General features: G+C 36.5%; 1 protein-coding gene across 1 annotated transcript in view; it reads left to right on the top strand.

Moving 5' to 3' along the window:
* Positions 1-25,737, top strand: part of ATP10A (ATPase phospholipid transporting 10A (putative)) — a 158,941-nt gene that overhangs the window by 117,337 nt on the left and 15,867 nt on the right. Inside the window, exons 8-15 of the mRNA XM_070943381.1 lie at positions 3,674-3,891; positions 5,589-5,774; positions 9,742-10,300; positions 14,631-14,734; positions 17,134-17,260; positions 18,226-18,410; positions 20,268-20,589; positions 24,257-24,333. Of these exons, the coding sequence (XP_070799482.1) occupies positions 3,674-3,891; positions 5,589-5,774; positions 9,742-10,300; positions 14,631-14,734; positions 17,134-17,260; positions 18,226-18,410; positions 20,268-20,589; positions 24,257-24,333 (1,778 nt within the window). The remainder of the gene's footprint in view (positions 1-3,673; positions 3,892-5,588; positions 5,775-9,741; positions 10,301-14,630; positions 14,735-17,133; positions 17,261-18,225; positions 18,411-20,267; positions 20,590-24,256; positions 24,334-25,737) is intronic.

The following is a 25,737-nucleotide window of genomic DNA, read 5'->3' as shown; positions in this document are numbered from 1 at the left end:
TGGGGAGGCTCATGGGAGGCTTTTTGGCTCACAGGAGGAAAATGGGGAGGTGGGATTTTCTTGCCTGTCATCTATTCCTCAAGCTCAGCACAGACTGAGGGAAGGATGGCAGGCAGGAAAAGCCCCCCTCCCCATTTTCCTCCTGTGAGCCAAAAAGCCTCCATTCCGAACCTTCAGCCATCTGCCCTGGCTGTTCCCCATGAAGATACTCGAACAAATCAAAGAATTGAAGCATTCAATAATCCTATTTTAGTTCCATCTTTCTATAACATTATTGGTCATCACAATGGTTTCCACACATTGTTTAAGCCATGCTGAATTGGGTTGAATTGGATTAAGGTTAGGCTTTATGCAGTGTCTGAATCTAGACATTGTGGCTTGTATCTCAGGGTTTACAGTGTGTGAACCAGCCATAGTAGATTATTCAACATAGTTAAAATGATTATTTTGTGTGATGTACAAATCCATCTTCTTATGTTTGTTAATAATGGCAACTTTGTTGCTAAAGTCTCCTTTATCTCCTTTATCTTAACTACAATATGGCCTAGTACAGCGGTGTCAAACTCAGTTTCATTGAGGGCCGCATCAACGTTGTGTTTGACCTCGGGGGTCAGGGGTGGGTGTAGCCAGCTCAACGTCACTCATGTCAGGGGTGCCTGTGGCAGCCCATGTGCTCTGCCAGCGAAAATGGGCTCCCGAGCTCCATTTTCGGCTACGACGGCCTCCTTCAACTCTCTGCCAGAGAAAACGGAGCTCAGAAGGGCCACATGCTCCATTTTCACTGACAGAGGCACTGCGGGCTAATCCTTTGCTGTTTTCAGGGTGGCCTCGCGGGACAGATTTAAGCATCCCACAGACAGAATCTGGGCCCCGGGCCTTGAGTTTGATAACCCTGGCCTAGTACGTGTCTTGTTTCTGCAAATAAGATGCAATTATATTTAGGCTTACCCATACCCAACAATTAAAAATTAGCTACCAAGTTCTAACTTGTATTAGATTAATATAAAACTTTGGCATGTCTCAAGATGAATGAAATTAACGCAAATGTTATCTGGAACACTTTGAGTTACACAGTAATTGACAAAAATAGATTTCCAAGTGTCTGGATCAGAAGATTCTTTTAACACTCTGCCTACTTGGTTTGTCAATCCAAAAATAGATAACTAGCAGACTTGAGGCTATTTTAGTACCTAATGAACTTTTATAAGAGAGTTTGGTAATATTTTTCAAACTAATTATTCATAGCTTTCATAGCTATTTGGAGTTTAGTTTATATTGACCTACAATCTACCATTTCCTGTTTATTGCTAATTTTAATTTAATATCCTGTATACAAAATATTTGACCAAGTTTCTACCTTTTCCTTATGCACTGTTTATTTTCAATAATCCCTACAGATTTATTTTTCCTCTTGATTACGTGCAAATAAAACTGCAAGATGATACCATTTAGCTTAGGAAGAAGTACACTGCAAAGACATTTTTCTCATGGGCTCTACTAGGTTTTATGAGCTATTTCCAAATGAAATAGCCTTGTTACATTGAGCCAGGAAATGGGGGATGGCTATGTATTGAATTAAATAACTAATTATTTTACTCAATTAGTCATTATAACTTGATGCTCAATTAAAACCCATCTGTGTTATGCTGTAATGTCCAAATTGTTCATTCTCCCTTCAGTATAATATCATAAAACAAATGGGGATGATGCAGAAAATATTTGTGTTCATTACTCATCGCGATAGTTCCCTATGCAGTTGAAGTGGAATGACAATGAAATTGGAATCAGGGATGGTCATCTGGTCTGGTCTGGATTTAAGTTAACTACACCTTTCAGCATCCCTCACTTTTGGCTAAACTGGCTGAGAATGATGGTTATTCAGGAACATCCACTAAACCACTTATTCCCATTCCTGATATAATCTGTTGCTACAAGCAGTTCTCTTTGGATGATTTTCCTGAGGTCCCCTCCCTTAACTTTTGGTCTTAGGCCTATCAGGCCCCCAGGCTGTTCTTGGCTTCTGTTTGTAACTCAAATATATCCTAAATTTAGCCCATGGCAGAGTCTCAATAGTGTTATAACAACCAGTAATAAAAACCCCATTATTATTGTGGTCTGTTTAAGACATTTGCTGTCTTAAATTTCAGAATAACAGAACTGGAAGGGACCTTGGAGGTTTTCTAGTCCAACCCCCTGCTCTGGCAGGAAACCCTATACCATTTCAGTCAAATTGTTCTCTTCTTAAAAACCTCCAGTGTTGGAGAACCCAAAGCTTTGAAAGTTGAAGTACAAGAAGATCTTTTTTGATTTATTTATTTGCAATGTAAGTTTTTAAGACCATTCAAGCTCAGAATTACTTTGGATGGTGTGTATTTAAAAATAGAAAAGAAAACAAGAAAATCCCATACATCTGGATAAATACACTTCTTCAGACAAAAAACACCACCAAGAGGATTCCACAAACACCCCACTCCAAAGCCCGGGAGAACAGCCCAATTTTTAAATATTTGTTTTTGAAGGAACATCATCAGGGTGGGAAATACCACTCTAAGCCACTGGCATCATCCTTAAATCGCTAGTGCAAACTCACAACTACTGTACGTGGTGTTTGGCACTGACATTTATCCTCAATGTATTAATCATTGGTTCTAATGATTATAATAGTTCAAAGTTCTCACTGGCTCCAGATCCCTGTATTTTTGTTTTGTTGAGATTTTTTGTTGTTTTGTCATTTTGCAATTACTGCTTAGTAAAATATGCAATGACTATAATGTTAACTTTCCTGGAAACTAGTAACGTCTGGGTACATATTAATACACATGCACCCATTTTATCAATAAAAGTGTTGTGAATAATGTAGTACATAGGAGTGTAATTTGCTTGTGGACAAGAGTGACTTTCAAAAGCACAGAGGCTGTGGTGGTAATGCAAGATGACAATGCAAGAGATGGTGGCAATTTTTGGTGCTTTTTATGGATAGGAAAGTAATTGTATTTCAGAGTCCAATGACGTTTCAGGCACTGTTGCATAAATCTGTTATGATAGCATGAGTATCAAAATATTAAAATATTTTAATATGTCTAAAATCTTGTGATTTCACAAAATCCCATGACTTTTCAATGAACTCAGCCCAGAGGGCCTATCCAAACATCCTGGAAGTTAACAAGACTTAGTATTGTATTGTTTCAGCCTTTTTATTTTAATTAATATTTTATTTTATTATTGGATTTTTGGAGGATACCATTTAGGGCCATTGTATGCCAACTTCTACTGCAGTTATAACAAATAATTTGGGAAGCTGTTTCATCATGAAAAAATGCACAACCAAATTTCAGTAGTGTAGCAGTTTTTAGGAAGCTGGAATAAAGTTTTATGTATTTTGTTGAGACAAAGTAATCCAATGCCTGGATCTATACCCGCAAATGAGAGAAATAACTAAAGAAATAATTACTAGGACTGTGTTCCTGAGGTCAAAAAATATTTCAGTAGTGTAAGTCTACTAACTTTTTAAGCTCTAAGTTCTGAAATGTTTTGCAAATTAGAATATTATTTCTTATTTGGAACTCATTAGTGATTGTGCTAAGAGTCTTAATGGGTTTTTATCTGATAGCTGCCTGTTTAACCACGTTTTCATTTTTTATATTCATTTTCTTTCCATACATTAAAAAAAAAGCAAAGCGTTTAGCTATGTATCAGGAAGCTGATTCAGAAGATGAAGAAATCTCACCTAAAGTGGGGACATTGTCTCAGCGGGATAGTATTAGCAGCCATCAGAGCATCAAAATCCCCTACAGGAACCAGAGCGTAAAATCTCATAGACGAACAGGAAGCAGAGTAGAAGCCAAAAGAGCAAGCATTCTTTCAAAGCATACAGCTTTCAGTAGCCCAATGGTAAGTAAGAATGGAAAAGTGATATTTTATTCTAATTGTTCCCTTAATACCACCATTTTAATCTAATTGCACCCAATCCAACTATGTTTTACTAAACCTGTACATCATGACTTGGCAGAACAGAGGAACCCATGAGACATGTTACCAGTCCACCAAACCAACCTTCTGGCTTTGTTATCTTTGTAGGAATGCAGAAGCTGGGCAACATAAGTTCTTAGCTAGTCGACAGCTGGCAGCTTATATTCTATATTGTAATACCAGGTATAATGGGGAAGAGAAGACAACAATAAAAGAAGCAACTTGTACTTAACTCATGGACCACAATCATATAACTACTTCTTCCTACATTGATTTTACATGGGACTTTCAATTGACCTTGGTGAACCGGTAGCATTGATTCATTTTCTCTTAAGAAAAGCAGTAGGACTCCTAGAGCCCAATTTAATAAAGAGTGTGCTGTAACTTCATATAGTCCTTTTTGTGAAACAAGAAAAAATGAACTTATGGTTTATGGTTTTGATGATTAGACAGAATAGATTATAGAAAGAAGAGAGTTATATTGTAAAAATACAGTAAGAGATAAATTTATAATTGTATTTATAATGGCTATAAAGAGGATCAGAAGCTACTCCTATCTTTTTTTCCTTTTTTTCTTTCATTTCATTTTTTACTTTTTGTTTTATTTCTTTGTCTTATTTATATTAGTATTAGTCTTCTATCTTTTTTAAAAAAAAAAATCTTTAATAAAATTGTAGAAAAAGGGTGACCTGTAATTGGATTGTTTGTGTTCTTATATCAAATTAATTTATTTCAATCAAATATCATAGACTCTTGGAATTTATCTATTCCATCCAGAGTCTGTTTCAAGACCTTTAATAAAGAATGCACCATTTTATATATGTGACAGTCCAACCTGAACATCTTTCCTTGTCATTTTAAGCCATTGATTCTAGCTAGTCCTGTCCTCTGGGCAATAGAGAATAAGTGCTTTTCTTCTTATGTGTGACAATCCATCAGATATTTGAAGACAACTATCATATCCTTTTAATCATCTGTTTTGTAAGTTAAACATTCTCAGATCCTTTAACCATTTGCCGAAGTGCACAATTTATTTTTAAAGGGTTTTTTTTTTTAACTTTTCCTAATCTTTGATGTTGAAAGCGGCCCAAAGTTGCCTTGGAGTGAGATGGGCGGCAAACAAATTTAATTAATAAATGAATTCATGCATGCACACATATCCCCCACACACCATTGGCAATATGATATGATGCACAACAGGAACAGTTTAGTTTATAAACAATGTTATAGCAAGTTGCATGCCTATAGTCAATTGCACTGAAACAGACTTCCAATGAATAAATATTACAGTTTGTTTCATAGAAGTGAAATTGTAAGGAATAGTTTTTACATTGCTTAAAATTGATTTTCTACCCATATAAAAATTCCAATGGAATTTTTCATTGGAAAAATTCCAATGGACAACCCAAAAAAAAAACCAAAACCAACCCTTCATTGTTAAGACAGAAGTTGGATCGCAACATCCTCTGGATGAGAAAGAAAGGATTTGCTCAAAGACAAATGGGATTATTGAAGTTAGAGTCCATTTGCAAAACAAGCACATTCTAGAGATTTGGGAAGGAATAGCAGACAACCAGCAATATGCAAATTGTTCACTCTGCCACTTTTTTTTATTCCAGGAAAAAGACATCACGCCTGATCCTAATTTGCTACAAAAAGTAAAAGAATGTGCAAAGTACCTGCGAAATCACGATCAACCATTATCCCAACTGTCCCCTGAACTTTCGGACATCTTTGACTTTTTCATAGCTTTGACAATCTGCAATACAGTGGTGGTTACATCTCCAAATCAACCACGACAAAAGGTAAGTTAGACCTGCCGTTGAACTGATCATTATGAGGAGTCCTTGGTGCTCTCCGAGCTTGGTTGTTTTCTTGAAGACATTTCATTATACAACTTGGTAACATCTTCAGTGCTGGCAAGAAATGGAGTTTGCTCTCAGTTTATATTCTAGTGGCTTGCCCTGTCGGTGTTGGTGAGGTGTTGGTTAGAGATTTTTTTGGTTGGGTTGTTTACTGTTGGTTTATTTGGCAGTTCCTTGATTGAGGTATCATTTACTTGATTGATGGTCTGATGTTAATCTTGGAGTTAATCTATGCTCAGATAGGCGCTGATTGTTGGTGGAGAGATGCTTAGGTCTTTTTGTTCCCTTTTTGGCTGGTTGATTGTCTATTTTGCATAGCCTGTAGATATTGTTTATGTCTATGTACCTATTGATGGCTAATTTGTCAGAGTGCCAGGCTTCTAGAAGTTCCCATGTTTTTTGACTTGGCTTGGTCTAGGATGGTCACAGTCTCCCAACTGAAACTATGGTTAGGTTTGTCCATATGTTGTGTAATTAATGAATTATTAGTGTAATTAGTGAACGTTCAGCGTGAACGCCATTACTCTGCTAAACAAATAATTCCCTCAACACTATTTACTAAGTCTGCACTACTATTAATCTTCTCATCGTTCCTATCACCCATCTCTTTCCACTAATGACTATATAACTGTAACTTTGTTGCTTGTATCCTTACAATTTATATTGACTGTTTCCTAATATGATTTGATTGATTATTTGTACCCTGTGACTATCATTAAGTGTTGTACCTTATGATTCTTGATGAACGTATATTTTCTTTTATGTACACTGAGAGCATATGCACCAAGACAAAGTCCTTGTGTGTCCAATCACACTTGGCCAATCAAATTCTATTCTATTCTATTCTATTCTATTCTATTCTATTCTATTCTATTCTATTCTATTCTATTCTATTCTATTCAAGAGTTTTCCTCATGTCTTCGGACTACTAGTTGGTGTTCATGGCCAGTCTTCTGCCTGTTTGTACTATTGTTGCAGTCATTATACCGTATGTTGTAAAAGACTCCTGTTTTTCCTTCAGGGGCTGCTGAGGCTGTTAGTTTACTTAGTATATTTTGAAGGGCTTTAGTTGGCTTGAGCTTCTAAGATCACCAACAGCAACACTGACAGGACAAGCCACGAGATATAAACTAAGAGCCAACCCCACTCCTTACTAGAATTGATGATGTTAATTAGTTTGGGTAATGAAATGTCTACAAGAAAATAACCAAGCTCAGAGAACACTAAGAACCCCTCATTTCAATCCTGAGCTACAAATATTCTCCTTTATTGGAACTGATTATATATGTAGCATGATCCTATATCATAAAGGGACATGGTGGCTCAGTGGCTAAAATGCTCAGCTTGTCGATCAGCGGTTCGAATCCCTAGTGACGTGTAACAAGATGAGCTCCTGTTACTTGTCCCAGCTTCTGCCAACCTAGCAGTTCGAAAGCACATAAAAAATGCAAGTAGAAAAATAGGGACCACCTTTGGTGGGAAGGTAACAGTGTTCCATGCGTCTTTGGCATTTAGTCATGCTGGCCACATGACCATGGAGACATCTTCGGACAGCGCTGGCTCTTCGGCTTTGAAACAGAGATGAACACCGCCCCCTAGAGTTGGGAACGACTAGCACATATGTGTGAAAGGAACCTTTACCTTTACCTATATCCTAAATTATAAGTAAGTCTTAATTTACCTAGACTTATTCCTAAATTATTATAAAGCTAGACCCTATATATGCCTTCCAGACATTTTTAAAATTGCCTATTTTTTCTTGAGACTTCTTTTGAAGTGCATGCAAAAAAGATTGTTCACTTCATTAATCTGATTGCAACAACTTAAGTTAAAATCGTACAAGTTAAAAGGATTTCAGAAATCATTCAATTTACTCTATCAACCTTCACCCAACAGGCAAGATTGGAGTCAATTAGACAAGTCCACAAGAAGTTCTGATAATTAATTACTATTGAAGAAAAGTGAATAAGCCATATTAAAAATATTCCCCTGAATGCTGTGTTTCAAGAGCAAGTCTTATTATACATAGAAAAAAAATAAATTATTTTTATCATTACTTCTTTCTCTTTCCTGCCCTATATAACAAACTGCCTGGCCCACCTTTTTTTTTTTTTTTTTTTTTTGCACAGGAAAAGCAGTTTCTATGGGACCATTTTTTTCACATGGCATGCGGTGAATGCAGAAAATCTATAACTACTACTATCTTGATAGATCTAATTAGTTAGTTAGTTAGTTGGTTGGTTACTTTAGTTAGTTAGTTAGTTAGTTAGTTAGTTAGTTAGTTAGTTAGTTAGTTAGCTAGCTAGCTAGCTAGCTAATTAATTTAATTTATTAAATTTATTTATATGCTACCCCTCTCACTGATAAGGCAACTCTGAGTGGCTTACAAACCATAAAGATAATTATACAACATATATTTAAAATCCTTAGTCAACCCAAAGGAATGCCTATCTCCAGACAATGTTTGTCCCACTGTCAAATAGCTTGTATTCTTAGACTGAGTGTTAGAAAAACTCTTCTGAATATATTTTTTACATTTTTAAATGCATAGATTCAATTCTTAAGTCCTGGAACAATAGTAAGGAAATTATCTACAATGGTTCTTTGAAGGGAGCTTCCATATTGTCTTAAGCTCCTTCATTCTTCCTTTTAGAATTATGTTTCCTAGCATCAATCATATTAATTACCCTCTTTTGAATACATTTCATTTTGTTGATATTCTTTTTAAGTTGTAATGCTCAAAACCAGAGACATTTGAAGCAAATGTTTTTCTTGATGTTGTTATTTCCAGGCTACATCAGGAGAATTTTATATAGACAGGAGAGAGATATATTTTATTTGCAATCCATTTTATTATGAATGTAAAAGTACAATCCATGAAAGGCTCCAAACAAATCCAAAGCAAACAGCAAGGAAAGATACAGAAAAACTGGTGTGGGGAGCAATTAATCTTTCTACTATAATCACAACAGAATTATGAATTCCCTACTGTTCCTCTATCCCATATGCATCCTGATAAAAGCTCTTGCTTCGTTATTGTTTTGTGGTTGTTTTATTTTGTTTTCTTAACCTTTTGTGAGAAGAAGATTTTTAGAAATGTACTTATATATTTGGACCTGAGAACATGAATTTCCAAAGGACATGTTAGGGAAATAATAACCAGTTACAGAATTTTTCTTTTTATTGATCTGGTTCAACTGTTGATCTGGTAAATGTGAACCAGTAAAGGAAAATTAGACCTAGAAGTTATTCTTCATTTATTTTCAACACACAAGGTTATATCTGAAAATTCTGATTAAATATCTGTATATAAGCTACATCAGTATGTGTTACTTTGGATTTTGGGGATTTATGCTTTCTAACAATCTTTGTTCTGTTCCAGTTCCCCAGTTGTGAACTGTTAATCATCTGCTCTGAACTGAAGAAAATATTTGTAAACATTCACTCTGTTGTTGGGTTCACATCTGACATAAAATAATTTGTGTTTGGCATCGTTTGATGGGTGAGCATTAGGTGTTGAATAAATTATAGTCGTTTGGAGTAGTAAACCCAGAGTTAGAATAGTTTATTGTAACCTTATTTATTGGAATTGTGGCTTAGTATGTGTGTGAAGGAAAACATATGGTATGGTTTTATCTTGGTTCTTATTACACAGCTATTTGTGTTCCCCACTCAGGCTTCTGTCTAATTTAATGCAAAAACACTAAGAAAGGAAGGAAGATAAACCCAAAATTGGATAGGCAAGCTATTGCTGTTTTGCTTTTAAATCTTGATATGTTATAGACTCTGAACTGTTTCTCATTTTTTCTGCTCACTCTATTTAAAACCAACAGGTCAAATGTGAGCACAACCATAAGCAAAAGCCCCCAAAATATCTCATATCACTTATTGGTCTTTTTTCTTGAAGGTCAGAATCAGATTTGAAATGAAGTCTCCAGTAAAGACAATTGAAGATTTTATTCGGAGATTCACCCCCAGCCGACTGACCTCTGGATCAAACAGCAGTAGCTCTTCAAGCTTGGCAGCCAGCAAATCAAGCCAACGGACTAGCTCAAGTGTTCTTTCCCCAGGGTCTACAGAGTGCACTTTATTAAAACTAGAAAAGTTCTCCAACTCTTCCCAGCTGAATAACAATGGTTACAGTTCCCAACAAGCCACCTGGACCTCAGAAACTGGGGTAGAAGAGGGAGAACTGCGCTATGAAGCCGAGAGCCCTGATGAAGCTGCCCTTGTCTATGCATCCAGGGCATATGAGTGTGCTTTAGTTGGCAGGCTGCCTGACCAGGTGTCAATCGAGCTACCTCACCTGGGAAGACTCACCTTTGAAGTTCTACACATCCTGGGCTTTGACTCCATCCGGAAAAGAATGTCAGTGGTTGTCAGACATCCTCTTACCAATGAAATAAATGTTTACACTAAAGGAGCAGATTCTGTAATCATGGACCTCCTTCTGCCCTGTTCATCAGGTAAAAATTATTTTTAGAGTAAAATATACAATAATCTAAGAATGACATCCTACCATAGTGCTGGTCAAATTTGGGAGGTGGAAGAAGTTTGTAAATGTTCAGAAATTAAACTTACTGCAGTTTCTTTTATGAGGTCATCAGAAGAAATCTCCAACAGGAAGTAAAAAAGAAAGTGGATTTCATGTATATGCCTTTTCCCATGCAGACAAAAATCAAATGTTTCATCAAAAGAACAAAATGTGCACTATAATATTGCAAAACAAGCTCTCTTCTACATATTTGCACAACATACATATCACAAAGCGGTGAAATTTGTTTCATAATGCATATTTCAGCCAACCCCTACAGTCATCCACCTCTCCATGCATTCAATATATTATATTACTAGGAATTTTCTCTCAGTATATTTTAATTCTGGGGGCGCTATACATTTTTCATTGTAGCTCCTGAGTCTTCCTTCATTTTGTGGTTGTGTATTTTATCCTAGTTAATTCAGACAACACCTTCCATTCACAGATCACCATGCTTTTAAAGTTGATCATGACTCTTAAATCTGTTGGACATTCACCTGAAAGTGTGGAAAGCTTAAACCTGACATATAAATGAAGCCATGCCAATAGCCCTGCTTCTCATAAACTGGGCCCCTAATAAAGTTAGCACATAGATTGCACTTGACAGTTTTATTTCTGTTCTAGGAGGTTGGAGAGAAGCAGCAGAAATCCTGATGTGTGGTCTTGTTCTTTGTACATGTTGAGTTCTTGAAATGGATGCCAGAACAAGGCTACTGCTGGAAATAACTTAATTACAGCTAATATTCAGAGCCACCACTAGCTTTAACTGAACTTAAGCCAGTAGATTTTTGCTATTTACTTATGATAAACACTCCTTGGAACTAGTTTGTTCATGTGATACAGTACAGCATAATAGGCTTCTCCGTTCTTGTTAACATTAGGAAGAATTATTTGAATCTTCAAATATGTCACTGTGTTAAGAATCTCTTAATTGCATGTTGAGAATTCTTGAGAAAGGTTTTGAAAATTGAATTTTGGATCGTATCCAGGATTCATTTTTCATTTGGTTTTAATGCTACTCATAGTTGTACACAGACATCTAAAGAATGTATGTGGACATATATTTTTACTGGACTACTAAAGCTAGCATAACTTCTTTCAGTATTTCAGCTTGCCCTTACTCTGACCTTCCTAAACTGATAAAGCAGGGCTCTTAATTACAAGGAAAATATATTTAAATTCATACTTTATTCTTTCAGTACTAAATGGAAAAATTAGGGGTGGAATCCACTTGTGCGGCAGTATAAGGAGATAGTACTTACTTCTCTTCCAGATATTAGGAAACTCCTTTTAATTTTCATTCTTGAACACCTGCACAAGGTTACTCTAGAGATAAACAAAGATTCTGGGGCAAAGAGATGTTTGAAATAGCTAACTGATATGGCATAGCCAATCACAAAGTACTATTTACCTGAAACCATGCTAATCAGATTTCCTGCCATTATCCTCTAGACTGTTTGGATTTGACTTTTACTGTATGTAAGATTCTTAATAAATATAAATAAAGAACAATAAAGAAAATAAACATGGTGGTATAGAAACAGTCTCTATCTTTCATCTTTCTCTGTTCTATTTTTTCCTTTGGATTTTACTTTTACTGTATGTAAGATTCTTAAATATAAATAAATAGCAGTAAAGAAAATAAACATGGTGGGTAGAACAGAGAAAGATAAAAGAAGAATAGGAAAGGAAAGGATAGGATAGGATAGGATAGGATAGGAAGGAAGGAAGGAAGGAAGGAAGGAAGGAAGGAAGGAAGGAAGGAAGGAAGGATTATGAACTATAAGAATTTTCTATTTCCTCCCTCTTAATTACTCCAGAAATTCCTTCAACCCATTATTTAATTCTTATCTTTTCAATCATTAAATTCATAAATCATCGATTCACTTCTTTTTCTTTTAACAAAAAATCCATAAAGCTTTGCAGCTTTTTAAAAATGCCATAGTTGTTTTCATCCTGATCCAACAGGTCAGTTGTGTCATTTCTGCCAGTTCCAACGTTTTTACAATCTACTCTTTCCATTGTTGGACAACATATTTATTTTCTACAAAATTGGGGCAGTGAGGCATTATTGAATACAAAATTGTTGCTAGAGGTCTGCATTTGTTTTGTAGCACGTCCACTTCACATTAATTTTGTTCAAATTGAATTTTTTTAAAAAACAATCACCTGGCATATATCAAGGTTAGTATCTATAGCCTTGAAATGTGTTAAAAATACAATAAAAGTGATCAAACTTCAACAACCACAGGCAGGCAAATTAAGTAATTAAAATAAAGGGATGGTCTTATTAACAGCATATAGTTACCTAACTGAACCAACAGTGTGCATTTTTAACTGAAAAGTATGTCAAAGATATATGAACATACTGTGAGACAGAATACATATATATTCTGGTATGTATACGAACACATATACTATTGCTTATTTTAATATATAGGTTTTAAAGAGCAGGTTTTTGATTTTAGAATGATCTTTTGATATCAAGGTGTTTTTTTTTTAATATGTGAAGTTTTTGGCTATTTGCGGAAGAAGAAGAAAAGAGAAGGAAAGCAGGAGGGGGTGGGGAAGGGAAAGTGGAGGAAGCGGAAGGAGGAGGAGGAGGAGGAGGAGAAGAACAAGAACAAGAACAAGAAGAAACTCTTCCTTTAATCATGGACAATTGTATGGACTAGCTCTCTTCACATATTCCAATCTTGTATGGTTTCTTTTTTTTATTACTGCCATTCCAACCATAACTGCCTTTACCAGAAAATTTGATTAAACAACATGGCTAAAATAAATGCAGCAGAATTTTGTGATTTTTGCCTTCCCATGATATATCTAGTTTTATATGCTCCAGTATTTGCTTGTTTGTCATTTTTGCTGCCGTGGAATGCACAGGCGCCTTCTCCAACACAACAGTTTGAATGAGTCGGTTTTCCTCCTGTCTAGTTTTTACAGCTTTCACAATTGTAGGCAGCTATGGGAAACACGATAGCATCTTTTGCAATTTTACAATTAATAGTATTTGCAAATACTATTAATGAATAAAACATATTCTATGGGCATTTGTGCTGCTAATGAAACAAGACACTGCAATAAAAACAACTTTTTAGACTTGGTAGTCAGATTGGATAGTTTCCTGTGACACATTTGCATGTTATGTTTGCATGAAATTTAATCTTCAGATCTTTGACAGATGTTTGTTTCAGTGCAAATATCTTGCCATCATTATTTTAATATTTCTGGAAAAGCTGGAGAAAATTACTTCAAAGATTTTCTGAAATGAAATGTCAAAGGAAGAAGCATGAATGTTTTTTTTTCCTTTTAGAAACCAAACTAGAAGAAAGTTACAGGATTAAGAAATGTAGTTGAAGTAAAATTTTCTGATGAGGCTATTTGTATTCTGTGTAAAAACATCTGCTTGGATGCTTGTTTTTCTGACCATGAGAGTTTTGCTGGTGCAAAACAGCTCAATAATTAAAGCTTATCATGAAGGAGTGTTTGAAAGATTTATTGGGCACTTCTGTGCATTCATCATATCAACACTTAATATTTTAGCTGGCATAGACTTTAACATTATTCAGTGTTACACTAGATGGTGTTTTTAAAAGTTTACTAAAATGGCTTTTACTTTTTTTGCTTGATAGAAAGAACCCCCCCCCTTTTTTTTTATGAAAACATAATTAAGGATTTTTTCTGTACTGTCAAATCAGGCCTGATTCCTAGCAATTACCTGCACAGGTTCTTTCTATATTCTTGGCAAGATTTCAAAAGTGGTTTTCCACTTTCTTTTTCCTGGGGCTAAGAAAGAGTGACTGGCCCAAAATTATTCACCTAGTTTTGTTCTTAAGGTAGATCTAGAACTCGCAGTCTCTTAAGTTTCTTGCCTGGAGTTTTTAAACTGGTTCTCAACATAAGTATTATATTTTCAAAAAAGGCAGCTATTGTAATTAATCACAACTAGTGAGGCCTTCACTGTCTATGCTTTGACAGTGCATATAAGCCTCTGTCTGTCTACCTGGCTGGCTGGCTGGCAAATATAGTGCTCTCCTAATTCTACATTAATCTGAGCAGCTGAATGATAAATAATAAAAATGTCATAGAAAATCTCAGAGAAAAGCTATGCCATATACTTAAAATAATTCTTTTGAACAACACAAACCTGTGGGACTTCATAGAAAGAGTTAGCAATTCTGAAAACCAAAGGGAAGAGAATAGGCATATTAAAACTACTGGATTAGTACTAATTTTAAGTGTTCTTTTGTTATTTCCAGATGACCCCCGAAACAGGCATCAAAAGAAAATCCGAAGCAAAACTCAAAGGTTTCTTAACTTGTATGCTGCTGATGGTCTGAGGACATTGTGCATTGCAAAGAAAGTAAGCTCTCCCCCCTCCCCAGCTTTCCTAATATCAACTTTTCCACCCAGTTGCCCTGCATCCCAGATGGCTTGGCCAACGCTTAAGAACTTTTGGAGATCAAGCCCAAGACATCTGGAAAGCATTTGATTCAGGAAAAAAAAATCCTGGAGTGTATATTTTAGAGTACTTTTTTTTTTTACTGGGGCGGGGGAATGGATTTATGGTCGCAATCCTAAAGAACACTAGAAGATTAGTATTAGTATAGTTTATTGAATAGCCCGAAGGCCTTTTCAAAGAAAACAGAAGAGAAAAAGGGAAAAAGATAAAACAGTTACAAAAATAGCAATCTAAAAATATATGATAGATGACATTAAAATTTTACCATATCGAATTTTAATAGCTAAATTGCCAAGACTAGAAGACTAGATAACCCAAATAGGATAGCTCCTCTCTAACTGAGCTCATCTTTCTTACAATCGATAAAATTTTCCTTGATATAACTGGCTCGTATTGCCGTCAACCTTTTAAGGTATCGAGTGATCGCTCTTACCAGGGGAGGAGAGTCAGCCCTCAACAGAAATGCTAATTTTTGGCTTATATTCCAGTGGGGAAATTTATTTATAATTGGGGACAGATATTGATTTCTAACTTCCTGATAGAGACTACATTCGAATATTATATGCGCCGTGTCCTCCACGACGTTTACCCCACATATGCATATTCTTTTGTCATACGGGATTTTCCGATAACGGCCGAATCTAACGTTGGTATCTAGAAGTTCGAATCTAAACTTAACAAATAACTGTCTCTCCACTGATGGCATTTCTAAATATAAATACTTTTCCAGGGTGAAAGTTGTTTTAACTGCTGTCAGCAGTTTAAGGGAATGATTAGTTGAAAGGGTTGCCATATCCATTTGCCCATGTATATCTTTAATCCGTTGTTTAACTTGGTTCAGTGTGTCACACAACGGGAACCCTACGCCATATTGGTTCAATATTTCTGACAGCCGGGTTAGCCAGGAATACCTTTGAGGATTTGAAATCTGCTGTTCCTCTAGACATATTTTAGGGAGTCTGCTGGCATCCATCTGGGTCATTTTTAGCCAGTAGGCTACCGCCCTAGTGATTGTATAGGTGTATAGTGAGAAATGTCCCAATTCAGCTCTGACGGCTGCAACTGAAGTGGAATTGTTTACCCCAAGCATCCTCCTTAACAGATTATTTTGAGTTCTCTCTAATATGGGGGCCTCTGTAAGACCCCAAATTTCAGCACCATAGAGCATGATCGGAACAAGTTTAGCTTGAAAGACTTTACGAAGAGGTAAAATGGAGGTTGGTTGGATTCGTTTACTTAATTTAGATACAAGGCTTGCTCCTGCTCTAACCTTTTGAGATAGGTATTGATGGTGCGGAGTCCAACCTCCTGCACTGGAAAAAACAATTCCAAGATAAGTATATTGGGTAACTTGTTCAATTTTTGTGTCGTTAATCTGCCAATTGTGCTTTTTATTCTTGTTTCCAAAGACTAAAACTTTTGATTTAGCTACATTTATAGTCAAGTGGTTTGCAGTACAGTAACGTGTGAGCTTGTCAAGAAGTCTCCTCATTCCTATTTGGGTTCTAGAAAACAACACTAAGTCATCGGCATACATTAATACGTTAATAAATCTAGAGCCTATTTGGGGGCTGTGCGTCATAAGATCATCCAGCTGCGCTGGGATATCATTTATATAAAGGTTAAAAAGAGTAGGGCCCAGCAGGCAGCCCTGCCTCACTCCTCTAGTTGTCGGTATGCTGTTTGTTGAGGCCCCATTTGCTGCATATCTGACTCTAATTGCCGTATTAGTATAGAGAATCCTGATCAACAAAATAAGTCTGGGGTCCATCCCCATAACTTGTAGTTTCCTCCACAAATGGTTCCTATCTATAGAATCAAAAGCAGCAGTAAGATCAATAAAGGCGGTATACAGCTTTTTCCCCTGGGTCTTGTATTTATAATTAAGTGGGAAAGGACAAAACAATTGTCTATGGTAGACCTACCTGATCTAAAACCTGCCTGCTCATTTGCCAGGATTTCCTTATCCAAGCACCAGTCCTCTATTTTATTTAGGAGATGTTTCGTATACATTTTTGAAATTATATTAAGAAGACTGATGGGTCGGTAGTTGGATGGGGCGGCTCTGTCACCTTTCTTAAAAATTGGAAAAACTATAGCTAACCTCCACCCTTCAGGGATTATCCCTACTTTATCGATATAAGTAAACAGTGCTACCAGCACCGGTACCCAAAAGTCAATGTTGGACCTAAAGAGTTCAGGAGGCAACAAGAAGATGGTTGATAGCGTTCGCATTAGATTGGCTTAGGAACTATACATTCTGTAAATGATCACATTTTGATTTTGATTTTTTCCAAAAGGTGTTGAGCAATGAGGACTATTCTTGCTGGTTAAAAAGTCACATCGAAGCAGAAGCCTCTATTGAAAACCGTGAGGAGCTGCTGTTCCAGTCTGCCAGCCGTATAGAGACGAATCTTCACCTGCTAGGTATCTTGGCATCTAAGCCATATATTAATCATTTGCTTACATACCCTCTCCCGTTTCAGTAAAATCAAAAACATCATTTCTTGTTGAGCTGTTACTTGTGTTGGACCAAACAATTAGAGCCTTCCAACGTTTAAGAAAAAATAAAGAAGAAAATGACATTTGAAATACAGTAGTAAATTTGATAAATGAAAGTATAGCTGAACTCAGCTGAATTAATCAAACCAGGCTGATGCTTAAATTAAGCCATCTTAATTTAACTAAGTCTAGAGCAGCCTTTATAAAAATAAGAGAACTTACTAGAAGCTGGGCTGTATAACTGTTGCAATGATGCAGGTTGATCAACTGTCCTGCCCCACATAGCTAGAGCATATGCGTCTAGTACCAGCCATGTCTCATACGTTACATCTTATGATATCATCATGCCAGTTCCCCAATATATGCTTTGTATATGATGTCATCATCATGATGCTTATAACCCTTGTCATCTCGCCAGGACATTCATGACATTTAAAACACTTTAAAATTCAGCAATAGAGTTTCTACATCCTCTGAGATGATTGGTTCCACTTGTTTTGTGTCACCAGACAAATTTCCAAAATTTTTGTCTAATGTATTTTGCTTTATAAGCCGTATAAAGTACTTTTTCTGCGAGATTGTGATTACTAGCATGACATGTTTCTGATTACATTATGTCAATTAACCCTAAAATTGCAGCAAAATCATCTCCTTTGTCTATAGCAGGGGTCTCCAAACTTGGCAACTTTAAGATTGGTGGACTTCAACTCCCAGATGTCCACAAGCCTTAAAGTTGCCAAGTTTGGAGACTCCTGGTCTATAGTAAGTAACAGTGACAATTAAATGATCTTTTAAATGATTTCTTTCTATTTGTGCAACTGGCATTTTGTCTTTCTTTTTAAACCATATGTTTGAAGCATGGTTTCTATTTTCTTTTGCTTATGTCCCAGGTGCAACTGGCATTGAAGACCGTTTGCAGGATGGGGTCCCAGAAACCATCACAAATCTGCGCAAGGCTGGCCTTCAGATATGGGTTCTAACGGGAGATAAACAAGAAACTGCCATTAATATTGCTTATGCCTGCAAGTTATTGGATCATGATGAAGAGATCATTACTCTGAATGCCGATTCAGTGGTATGATGACATATAGTAGTACATTATCATGCAATTCTAATCTGGTGAACCATAAGCAATATACAGTATGTTATGGTGAACTCTTTGAGATAGATCAGATGAAGAAACAAACTCAACAGGAAGACTGTATAATTGATTTAACTAACCGAATACAGGTTGTCCTCAATTTACAACCAATCATTTGGTGACAGTTCAAAAGTTACAACGGCACTGAAAAAGTGACTTATGACCATTTGTTACATTTACAATCGTTGCAGCATCTCTGTGGTCACATGATCAAAATCAGATACTTGGCAACTGGCATGTATTTATGACAGTTGCACTGTTCCAGGGCCATATGGTCCCCTTTTGAAACTTTCTGACAAGCAAAGTCAATAGGGAAGCCAGATTCATTTAACAAACATGTTACTAAATTAACAACTGCAGTCACTCACTTAATAACTGTGGCAAGAAAATTGTAAAATGGGGCAAAAATCATTTAACAATTGTCTTGCTTAGCAACGGAATTGTTAAGTTCAATTGTGGTCATAAATCGAGGACTACCTGTATTGCAACTCTGCTTGTGTACCTTCCCACCTTTCTATACCTCACTGAGTCAGGAAGGAGCCAGCATGAACTTCCTCCTAATAATATCTCCTTTCTCAGGGATGTTTCCTGCCCTTGTTGTTTCTGTAATGGCTTCTGAATATTTCTTCAAAGCTATCTCCAAGGCTGTCTACAGTTATGCATCTATTGCAAGAAAAATCTATTGCTTTAGAAAAATGAGAAGAGAGAAAAGCAGCCCAGTATTCTCTAGGCTGCAAAATGTGTCTGGTCGGCTAGGTTTAGCTAGTATAGTTTAGTTCGATAGGGTAAGCAGGTGTAGTTCAGATATAGTCAATACATTTGGTATTACACAACTGTGAACTGGGTGGCCATTGGTTATTATTGTGCCAAAGATTACTTTTTTTATTTTTATTTTAAACAAAACTGCTAAACTGGCCATCATATCTGGTATCCTCTAAGTATATAAAGAGCCGCGGTGGCACAGTAGTTAATATACAGTACTGTAGGCTACTTCTGCTGATTGCTGGCTGCCAGCAGTTTGGCAGTTCGATTCTCAGCGGCTCAAGGTTGACTCAACCTTCCATCCTTCCATCCATCTGTAAAATGAAGACCCAGATTGTTGGGGGCGATATGCTGACTCTGTAAACTGCTTAGAGAGGGCTGTAAAGCACTGTGAAGTAGTATATTCCCCGTTTCCCCGAAAATAAGACATCCCCTGATAATAAGCCCAATCGGGCTTTTGAGCGCATGGCAATAAGGCCAAGCACTTATTTCAGGATTCAAAAAAATATAAGACAGGGTCTTATTTTGGGGGAAACACGGTAAGTCTAAGTGCTATTGCTATATCAAATTTCTTCACAATTTTCAGTTAGCACATCTAACATGGCCATGCTATTCAACATGTTTGGAGGGCATAGGACTGAGAAAAGCAGTCCTAAAGTATTTTGAGTACATAAGCACAAAGTCAGCTGGGTGACCTCAGGCCAGTCAGTTTTTCTCATACCTAGGAAGGAGGCAATGACAAACCCACATTTGAAAAACCTAACATCCCTCTTATCCAGCTATCTATCAATCTATCACACACAGATACACACTGTACATATCACTTGTGAAACAATTTAAGAATTTCCACTAATGGAAAAAGGAGTGGTTCTTGATGCCATAAATTGTGTTAGTTAACCCTAATTTATAAATTACATTGATGTCTTCAACAAAATGAAAGCATGATTTTAAAAACAGTACTGCAGCCATCCTGTCATTGCCATTGGAATACTTTACTTTCCTAATTGTTTTTGTTGTTTTTCTAACTAGGAAATGTGTGCTGCGATGCTGGAACAACACTTGAATTGTGTAGAGTCTAAATTTTACAGTGAAACAACAGAGAACTTTCTTCAGAAAACAAAAGGAGAGTTTACCCCCTTCTCTGTGTCATCATCACTGAGCCAGCCCAACCTGGGCTTAGTCATAGATGGGAAGACACTGGCTTACGCTCTGGACAAAGGCCTGGAAGACAAATTTCTTTCATTAGCCAGAAGATGCCGTTCTGTGCTATGCTGCCGTTCTACTCCCATTCAGAAAGGAATGGTTGTGAAACTGATCCGAGATAAACTCAAGACAATGACTTTGGCCATAGGCAAGTATTTTGACTTAATGAACATTGATTTGCATAAGCATCAGTGCAAACATTCCCTTTTATTCGGATACAAGCCCTGGTTTTTATTCAAGCTGATATATTCCTAAATCTTATGCTTACATTGCTTGCATTTTGTTCTTTAGGTCATGTAAATGGCTACCCTGCATGATTAGCTTTTTAAAGGTATTTGTAAAAAAAAAAATATTAACGTCTAATATAAGTTTCTGCACTGGTGTAGGCCTGAGGTTTTCTAATGTGATTTTTCAAGTTTGAATGTAATTATATTTCAAAGCGATTTGAAATGTGCAAAACATGAAAAAAAATGGTGTGTTTACTGTGGTCAAGGGGATAGGGAAAAGATGACAGAGGGACACATAATTCTGAATTGTGAGGGGGAATGACCTTTATCAAATAATAACAGATGTGTGAAACTAAACCGAGGAAATTAAATTGCATAGGACTGTCTTATTTGAATCCTTCATAGCTATTGACTGATTTGTTCTGAGGACACCATAGTTTACTGGTTAGAGGTGTGAACATCCTCAATTCTCTTCGTAGAAATTAAATTTTGGTATTATACTTCTGTGACAGATGTCATAGTGTCATGGAAGGTATGGGCTTGCTAATTTGCTAACTACTCAGGACTGTACTAGCAGTAGAGAGCAATTACAAAAGGAAGAAACCAGATACTTATAAGAGAAAGAGGTGTGAAGAAGCCTCAAACCAGCAGCAGTTTATTTTTCTGCTGCTTTATGCTTTTTATAATAAAAAAGCTTTTTATAACAAAAGGCTGATGCTCTATTTCTCTTTCAATGGATGATACCATGTATAACTGAAAGGTGAAATCTTTTATCATAGCTAATAAGATCTATGCTGTATTTCCCACCTAAGGCCACTTGTTCTTGGAAATGGCTGTCAAGAGGGGAAAAAATTATATAACTTAAATGGCTCTTGAAGGACTATGCAATTTGTGCAAAGATAATAGTTATGTAAGCTTCATTCCCAGTGAGCATCTATCAGTTCACCGTTAGCTAAGGAAATCAATGTTCAGGCTAAGTCCAGACATTGTCAGTTATCGGACTATTACTGCAATGCAGCTGGTTGTGAGGAAGGGGCTTTATGACCTGAACTAAACTCTTTTCCTCCATCCAGTGCAGGTAGAGACAAAAGACTCTGCATGCACAGTAAAAACACTGGAGTAAAATAGGAGCTGGATTGCTGTTCTCTTTGCTTTCTTCTCTTCTCCCTCCTTCCTCCTTCCTATTTGCGGGTAGCAAAAAAAAAAAAGGGAAGGGATGCTTAACTTCAGTAGATGGTCAATGTCTTACTCCTTTAGCTTGGTTTCTAACAGGGGTGAAATTCAGCCGGTTCCTACCGGATCATGCAATTCGGTAGGGCCGACTGCGTGAAGCCCCACCCACCCACGCGGATGTCATGATGTCCCTTTCTTGCAATGATTTTCAGCCTCTGCGCACACGCAGAAGGTTTTGCACATGCACGGACGACGGCACGTGCACATTTGCGAACCGGTAGGGAAGGTAAGTGAATTTCACCCCTGGTTTCTGTGTTTGCATTTGAACCTTGGAGTCTTTGTAGATTTCTAATCATAGCAGGTTATTATTTGCATACTTTTGTAACTAATCAAGTAGAGCAGGGCTGTCAAACTCCCGGCCCATGGGCTGGATGCGTCACACGCTGGCCAGGCCCACACCCAGTTTAATGAAGGGAAAAAAAGTCCCGATACATCATGTGATGCCGCCATGATGACATGAGTTTGACACCCCTGAAGTAGAGGAAAAATCCAAAACATTGCATTTCCTTCAGTGCATCTGTTATTTTATCATTCCAGCTCTCTGTTCAGAACACATAATCCTCAGATATAGTCTTACTTTTGGAATTGGAGAAAATAAGTTTATATCAAGCATTTGCATGGTATAAACCTATGCTTGGTATACTCAGTACCCAATTTGTTCTAAGAAGGCAGTCTTTCCTTGTTAAATCTCTGGGGAAAGTAATGGATTATATTCAGATTTATTTGGATTTAGAGTGAAATAGACATTGTCAATCCTGACTATATTGTCTCAATTTCAATGGGACCATTCTAAGTGTGGATAATCATGTTTGGTTTTGGCATTGTTTTTCATGGCAAAAATGGAAAATTGTTCTTAGGTACATATGGAATCTTATCTGAACAGTAAGCAGGAATCTCAGTGTATAGTATAGCACTGAACATTTTTAAATTATTTCCCTTTCCATCTATGTAATTGTCATCTAATTAAGCCTTCCCACTATGATACCTCCAAATATGTTGGACTAAAATTCCCATTCAAAACTAATGTTGCCATAATTGGAAGAGAATTCTGGAATTGGTAGGAAAACACATCTGGAGAGGTTCTGGTTGTGGGACAATTAATTTTAATTATACCAGGATTACTAAAGTAGAATATATCATATCCTGGATATTTTTTCTGTAATATTTGTAGCAAATACAAGAACGGTCATTAGCAACAGCCATTAACAAAAGCTGCACTTTCACTTTATAAGCAGGGATCTGAAAATAATAGAATGGATTTCTAAATAACAATAACACTCCCTTTCAAATCTGACCTTTGCAAAGAAGAAAAAAGACAGGGAAATTGTTTTTTTTGCCATTTCCCCATGGAAAAATTATTTGGGGGTGGGGTATAAAGTTTAGAGCTCTGCAGAGCTCTGGGTTCAGAAAGCAAGATGTGATTCATAGCATGAACATTTGAGAATGTGCATGGTATCTGTCTGGAACATCTTAAATCAAATGCATCTTTTTCCATGATGATAAACAAAGAAAACTAAGATGTTTAGCAAATATGCATTATTTTATAATACCATACTATAATGTCATGACCAGCATTTTAGAACAACCAGAAAGGACAGGACAGCTGATCTGACAATCTATTTTCAGTAAATCCTGAGACAGTTTATATTGGTTCTGAATGACCCTGAAAGGCCTGTGCCTTAGAAATTAGACTTCAGTGTTACTGGCCACAAAAGTAGGCATGAGGTACATCTTGAGAAGCATCCATTTTCTCTGTAACTGGATAATTGGATACAACATTAATTGTAAGCATACAAACAAACCAAAACAGTTTATCAATGTCCTGCTTGTTTTGTTCCCAGAATTAAACTTGCTACTTCTTCAAAGTAAATCCCAACTAAACTTGCAATATTTAGTATCACCTTTCTTATCAGCATCTAGAACATACATTTGTCATTTTTCATAACAATACTTCTAATTGCCTAATCGCTGTATGCATATAAGGTTTCCAAGAAATTTATTGTTTGGGTGTTGGTTCATTCATTCTCTCTTTTGAATGGATGAAAATTTTGCTATGAAGAGCAAGTACAGACTGTATTTTATGTCATTTAATGACTATAAATTGTTTTAAGATGATTTAACTTGGCATGAATCCCATCTATATAAATGGGATAGATTAGGCTTTGAAATTATAGTTAGTCTAAATTGCAGGCATTTTATTCATGGAAAGCTTATCCGTCTCACAATTCTCTTGATTGTCCTTTGTGCTGTTACCTGTCTTTAATAATCACTGAATAATAACTTTGTGCTGTTACCTGTCTTTAATAATCACTACTTCAGTTAATGACAAATAATATGTTTTCCATTTGTCACCAGGTGATGGGGCTAATGACGTCAGTATGATCCAAGTGGCTGATATTGGTGTGGGGATTTCTGGTCCAGAAGGCATGCAGGTAATTTATGTTTACTGACAACTGCAGGGTAGAGTTAAGTCCATATGTTTCTGTATGTCTAAAAATACTTATCTTGTTTGTTAGCTGCAACAGGCTGATTGAAGCAGACACTGCAAATTTCAGAGGTCTTACTTTCTGCTTCATGACTGATGAGACAGACTTGTTAAATTAAAGTAATTTACTAATTATCTAGTAATCTGTTTTTTGTTTTTTGCAATCTCTTTTCTGCACCAGTTACATTCATCTATCTAATTGTACACTGATAACTTTCTCTTCTTTAACTCCAGATTCCTTTCTAGGTTCTTGTAAAATTATCTCTCAACAGAACTACTAATACTGACTTGTATAGCTAAGAAAAAAAATCTAGACAGCACATCATATATGACCAGAGATACCTACCTATTCACAATTATGCTGATATGACAAAATTTGCATCATGAGGGTCACAAGACAAGGTCTATACTTACATACTCAGATTTTCTCATTCCATTAAGGAACAAAGTAGATACCGCAAGGGGATAAGAAAGATTAATGGAAGATGAAACTGTTAGTGGTAAATGGCTTTCATGACTTGCTGCTTCCAGAACCATAGCCAGGATGTTTTGAATACAGCTACTACTTGGAAACAGCAATAGAGCAGGGTTATGGACTCTTGTTCATGCATCTGCCTCTTGTCAGTGCAAACAACCAGGTTCACACATGTGGAGTATAAACCAGCTACTTTATTGCTAAATACTTATTTCACTGCAATCTTCTCAGATTGGCAGACTAGATAAGGTTCAATGGCATTCATGAGAGGTCAGACCTTGCCCTCTTGTAACAACTCTAGATTGGTCCTCCTCTTGACCTGTTTTTCTGAGTGGGGCAGACTCTCTTTAACACTCCTGAATGCATCTACTTGACCCAGAATGCTGGATTACATTGATCACAGCCCTAACCCATATGGGCTGTTTTTTATGTTCTATAATTTGGGAAAGTTAATTGAAAGTTAATAAAATTATTCAATTTTATCATTTTTAGCCCATGATATCCAAAAATGTCTAATTTCCTTGTACAAGGTGTAATGACAATAAAATAAACTAAACTAAACTATCAAATTAGGAAACTGACCATCTCACTCAAACAGGATCTATATAGGACAAAAACAAATGTTGAGATGGCTAATACATAATAGGAATAGTGAAATATTATACAGAAGTCACAATCTTTTTTAAAAATATGTTATTCCTTTAAGAAGTCTACTCATACGCTTAAAGCAGCTGTACTTTTCCCCCCTCACATGAAAGCTAAAAACAGGCTACTCTTTTTGCATTGTAGAGAGGAAATAGACTGGCACAAGGCCCAACGTATTTCTTTCATATCATTTTAAACAAGTGCAGCCCTAATAAATATATCCACTTATGA

The sequence above is a fragment of the Pituophis catenifer genome, unplaced genomic scaffold, assembly GCF_029215685.1.
Source record: "Pituophis catenifer annectens isolate HBS135680 unplaced genomic scaffold, rPitCat1.0.hap2 SCAF_4, whole genome shotgun sequence".
NCBI lineage: Eukaryota > Metazoa > Chordata > Lepidosauria > Squamata > Colubridae > Pituophis > Pituophis catenifer.
This window is presented reverse-complemented; position numbering and strand designations above follow the sequence as displayed.